Raw genomic sequence first — 6,000 nt, forward strand, 5'->3', positions numbered from 1 at the left:
AGTTGTCTTTTTCCACAGACTAGTGCCTCCTTCCTAGGAGTCATTGACTTAATTTGTGTTAGACTTTACTTATCAGAACAAAGGAATTGCAGCTTCAAACTGCTTGTGCAACTCTACAATTTTTTTCCTATCCTTTAGTAGCTCAATACTTGAAAGTGTTAGGTCTGATTACTGTATAGCAGCATCAGTTGCTATTTCTTTTACGCGGTTACGTCAATAGTGCTAGGATTATACTTTGTTGTCCCTAAGAATTCTCTTTGATTTCAAAGTGAGAGCGTCTCTGTCATGGTGTTCAAATCTCCATTCTGTTTTTATAGGAGTGTGCTTTTTCCGTTGCGCTGGACAATAGATGCAAGTCTCTTGAGTTGGGGTGCAGTATGGGAGTCCAGAGCTCGGGGTTTGGTCACCTCAGGAGCTTGGTGCAATCTTCAGAACATTTTAGAACTGGCCTCTCATAAAGAAGAGACTTATCTGCTTTTTCAGTCAGACAATTTTGCAGCTGGGGCATATGTCAATCATCAAGGAGGAGGGGGAGTTACAGTTTTTTTTAGCAATGAAGGAGATTTCTCGAATTTTGTCTTTGGCAGAGAGCTATTTCAGCAATTCATATCCCAGGTGTGCACAACTTGCATGCAGACTATCTACGTCACCAATTCGTTATTCAAAGAGAATGATGTCTTTATCTGCATGACTTCAATCAGATTATAGGTCAATTCCAGAGATAGATATGTTGTCTTTCCAGATATTTTGCAAGATCCATGGATCTTCAGGTGGAGCATGTAGGTGCTCTACCAGTCCCCTAGTCTTTTCATCTTGCTTACATATTTTCTCCTGCCGTTCTGCTGCCAAGAGTGATTACTCTAATTCTGATTTCTCCTGCTTGGCCATGCAGAACTTAGTTTTCCAATCTGATTAAGATGTCCAGTTATCCTCCCTAGTATTTTCCTGCTATCTCAAGGTCCTTTTTTTATCAAGTTCTCAACTTAAAGGCTTGGAGATTAAATGCTTAAGTTTTTTTAAACAGAGCATTTTGTCTGATTCGGTAGTTGATACATTTTAGTTCAGCCCGAAAGCCTGCTATAAGAAAAATCTATCACTAAATTTGGAAACTTTTTCTTACCTGGTGTGAGAAAACAGGGTTTTAGCTGGCATTTCTTTAGAATTCCTAGAAATGTACCATTTTTACAAAAGGGCTTAGTTAAAGGTTTACCTGCTGACTCTTTAAAGGGTTTTTATCTCAAGAAAATTGCTTAACTTTCTCATATGCTTAGCTTTGTTCAAGCTTTAGTAAGGATATGTCCAGTAATTATTCTAATTTCTCCTCCCTGGAATCTTATTTTGGTATTAAGAGTTTAGCTTCTGTTTGGAAATGTATTGTTTGTTTTAGCATTATCTTATGAGAGTTTGTGAATTGTCTGCTCTTGTGATCCTCTTTTTTATTTTATTTTACCAAAGGTTGTTTCTTCTGATAACATCATTAGATAAACTTTTGTTTCTTCTCTTTGTCTCAATTCACAAAATTCTAAAGAATGGCTCCTACATAATGTAGATGTAGTTAGAACATTGAAATTCTACTTACAGGGATTTTAGACAATCATCTAGTTTGTTCTTTTCTTAGGTCCACGTAAAGGCCAGAGGGTCTCAGTCGTTTCTTTAGCTTGAGTCACCCAAATTACTCATGGAATCCACAGCTTGGGTATTAGTTCCCATGAATAATGGCTCGTGGACTGTCAACACCTTTATGAAAAAAAAACATAATTTATGCTTACCCCCCATTTTTCAATTTTATATGATTAATTTTTCAGTTCTATTTTCCCTGCTTTTTCCTTTCCTACTTTTCTACTTCTCCTCGCTTCGCTTTATGTTAGACTGACATACCAGAGAGTTGGGGGAGGGTTGAAAATACTCTTGGAGTTTTGGGAATCTTTGACTCCTCCTAGTAGCCAGTAATTGAATTCCCTGGAGTAATGGCTCGTGGACTCTCACCACCATGAAACACATTTTTTATTTTTTTTATTTATTTTGTCTTGTTTTCCTGAAATTTAATTCTGAACATTGTGGGCTTTCTTATTCCTATTAATTGAGAAGTGCAGATGGCATGTTATACTCAGGTTAATCATTTGCTCTGAATACATTATTCTATCTAGCAATTCCTTAGTGTTTAATATCCGTCATACATTTCAGTACATTATTTGTTTTTAATTTACCTTGTAACAAAAATTAGCTATATATTTCAGTATCAGTGACATTTGTCTGTTGAAGCTAAATGTTTATATTTGATAATATATTTGAAATTATAGTTTATGAACCTTTCTGGATGTATTGTGTTTTCCTTAACTATCCACTTCAGTTTTAAACCAGTGGGCAGTGTTTGCCATCAGAAACATTACTGAACACAACGAGAGAAATCAAGAGCTCATCGCCAAACTGGAGCATTATGGGCTAGCAGATAGCTCAGTGTTAGAAAATATGGGATTACATGTGGAAGAACGGGATGGCAAGTTGGTACTGAAATCTCTAAAGAAATCATCGACATAAAGAGAAAGAGAACTGATGAATACCCAAGACTTTATACCATATATTGCTCAAAAGAAATTGTATATTATAATATCAGAGTGACAAAAGAATAGTAATACATCACATTTATAGAGGTTGTTAAACCAATGGTATATTTGGAATGATCATTTTCTAATTTACTTCATATATATGTCAACAGTTGCAAAAATATAAAGGAATCTGGGCCATTGTATTTTGTGTGAGGTGCATACATTTATTGGAAAGGCAATGTTGATACATCTACTTTTCTTAGACTTTTACAATTTCTCCTCTTTTGGATCTTAATAATTAAGAAACAAACATACATGCGTTTTCTCAATGTTTGTGGTTTGCTATATTTATTATAATGTGAGGCTTATTTATCTGGAATTGACAAACTTACCTTAAAGCATAAAGTAGAAATATTTATAAGCAAATTTATAGTCTGCTCTGAGAACCACCCTATACATTTTTATACATAAAAAAATTAAATAGTAAATATTCTTCAATTTGGTTTGGCTGTGTTATTTGCTTTTCAGTGATTCAATTAAGAATTTGTTAAATTTTATGAGATTTTTTTTTCTCTACATATTTTCGTTTTCCAATCCTTTGTACATTGCTTCACTGGCAAATTCTCATAATTAATTATGTTGGTTTCTTTTCTGCATTATGCCTTTCCAGAACATTGGTAACATGTATTTCTAATTAATTAAGAACCCTGAGTCTGCAACTTGATTTTTTTATGTCTTAAGTGTTGCTAGTGAGCCACAGTCATGAGGAATGTGGTCCTGAATGGACTGGAGAATAAATGCATATAAATAATTTGTACAGTCCTGCTTTTGAGTTGAGTTGTTCAGATACATACATGTATTGTACCCTATGGATGTGATGCCAAAAACACTTCTCACAACCTCTAACTTAGCGGGTTTTTCTAATCCCCGTTTGGTTTCCTTGGTTTACAGATCCATACAAAGGCTAAATAATGAGGTGAATGGAGATTTCTTTAGTTTTCTCTGTGAGTTAGAAGTGTACACATTTGTCATCAAGGATTTGGCAGATTTGAACAGAACAAACATTTTTTACTTCAAACCTTTTACCGACTAAACAGAGAAATGCCAAAAATTCATTGAGTGCCAACTCTTATGTACAAGTATTCTAACTGCTACATTCCAGATCTCTGCATATTTAAGTAAGATATTTTAGGTAAGAGTCAGTGGACAAATATTGGTTTCAGATTTATGACATTTTATTTACCTAGTATTTGTGTTTAAGGATTTGATCAAGTTTTTCATATCTGTAGCTCATGCATTAACATTTAAAATGAAAGCAGCATGAAATAACTTGCTTTAACAACAATATTTACTATAAATAAGGTGATAATATCAGACTTAAATGTAATCCTGTTGGGTGAAAAACCTACTGAAAGGTGAAGAACTTTTGTTATTATTATACCAAAAAAGGATGCTAATGTCGGCCATCCCAGGAAGTTGCAGAGTCGTAAACATTGCATTCAGGTTATTCATAATGTTATGTATTATGGTTAAAGGCACATTACATAGTTATTGATGTGCACAGTTCACCCAAAAAATAGGAGAATTACAGGTGAACTGTATGCATCCTTAAATATTCATTGTGCAGGGGTAACTCAGCTTTTCTTGCAGGAGATACTCACTAGGATTGGCCCTTGATAATGCATAATTGATAGATTGCAAATCACCTACAATTCACCTGCAAGTCATCTCGGTGTGAACAGAGCTATAAGTAAAATGGTTTTCAGTAATAAGCGTTTAACTTGTTCTAAAACCTTAACTCAGATGCCCTTTATAGGATCTCTCAAAATAGATGACGCTGTTGCAATATCTAAGTCCATGATTTGTACTTATGCAGCATACAGGCAAATCCTGGTCCGGATTGACTAGTAGTGGCCAAGACATGTTGCATGAATTTTGCCACAACTGTTAACATATCATATGGCAGTGGCCCTTTTAATATCCTGTAATCTAATACATTCAAATTCATAAACAATTATATGAATAAAAACCATTAGTCATTAGTTAATGTGACAGTAGTATTAAAGCTAGTTTAAAGGGCCACTGTAAGTAAATATTTTCTATGCCTGTTACTAACTAACAACCCCAAATACGCTTTTTATCAATAGCATTTCATTAACATATCTCTACCGTATATCAGAAATCTTGTCTGCAAATTTAATTGTTTTCCAAACCCACTCCGTGGGTATCCTTTGCTCTGTACCAATCCGTTTACAATACCTAGGTTTCAAAATGGCGCTTTAAACACAAAGTTATTGGTTTAAGTATTTTGAACATGTAGTGCTGAAAATAGTGGGCAGGATAACGTGACATCATCGGCGAATAAAATATATAACTTTTAGAACGTTATGAAACTTCGTTTTGGAGAAAATATAGGTCAGTAGGTTTTAATTAATGTTTATTAACTTTAATATGTTAGTTGTTTAGCTTAACAATTATAACAGAAAGTAATCCTTTAAGTAGACTGGAAAATTTAAATTATCCTATGTATGAAGCCAGCCAGACATTTGACATTTTTCAGGTACAAATCCAAAATTCCAAAATCCAGACTTTTTTCATTAATATATTTTTAAAAATAAAATTATTACAAATTAACATTTTTCTCAACAGTAAGTAACAATCTTCTCTGCCTGTGTCTTTGGTTTGATTTGTGTGTTCTAAAATGTAAATGCTAGTCTTTATTTAAAACTACTACCTTTCTGATCACAGTACTGTACTATCTTTTCAATAGTACTATGCATACAAAAGTATTAAAAAAGATATAACATGTATAAGCGGTATAATGACATGTAAATATTGCCTAATCTACATAAGATATTGATGTTTACACATGGTCCAATACCCTCTCCATGCTGTCCCATGTTACAGTAACAAATATACAAATATTCTGAAAAACATACTATTTTTTATTAAAGGGTTTTGTACCTGTATCACAATATTGAGCAATATTTTGGTCTTGGCTTGGTAAACCTTCATAATTCAGATAGAGCACGTCATTTTCAACACTTTTCTTCTATTTGTGAAACAAAATAAATAATGGCACTACCTTCAAGTTGTTTCCTTTTTTTTCTAAACTGTTTTCTTATTTTATGAATAGCTATGTTTGTACTATAATACAAGTGTTCAAGTAGGAAATGGTGCTGTACACAAGAGATAACTAAATACAAGGTATAGTGTGAATCTCACACCAGCAGAGTGTGTACATAGATAGCACTCAACAACTTATCACCTACCATTAGGATGTAGGTTCTGTAAATATTAGGATCATAAGTGACAAGACGGATGTTAAAATATAACTTATTAAAGTGAGTTAAAACAATTACCCATTTAAAAACACAGAGTAGGGGGGGGCGGAGCTGACCAGTAACTGAGATGGTCGCATGATCTGAGAGCTCCGTGTATACAGCATCCAAGA

The 6,000-nt window shown here is 33.9% G+C and overlaps 1 protein-coding gene across 1 annotated transcript in view; it reads left to right on the top strand.

Moving 5' to 3' along the window:
• Window positions 1–5,637, top strand: part of ATXN10 (ataxin 10) — a gene marked incomplete in the record, with an annotated part of 986,216 nt that extends 980,579 nt beyond the window's left edge. Inside the window, 1 exon segment of the mRNA XM_053719008.1 lies at window positions 2,351–5,637. Coding sequence (XP_053574983.1) covers window positions 2,351–2,538 — 188 coding nt within the window.
• Between the last annotated feature and the right edge of the window lie 363 nt (window positions 5,638–6,000).

Source organism: Bombina bombina, chromosome 6, assembly GCF_027579735.1.
Source record: "Bombina bombina isolate aBomBom1 chromosome 6, aBomBom1.pri, whole genome shotgun sequence".
NCBI classification, from domain to species: Eukaryota; Metazoa; Chordata; class Amphibia; order Anura; family Bombinatoridae; genus Bombina; species Bombina bombina.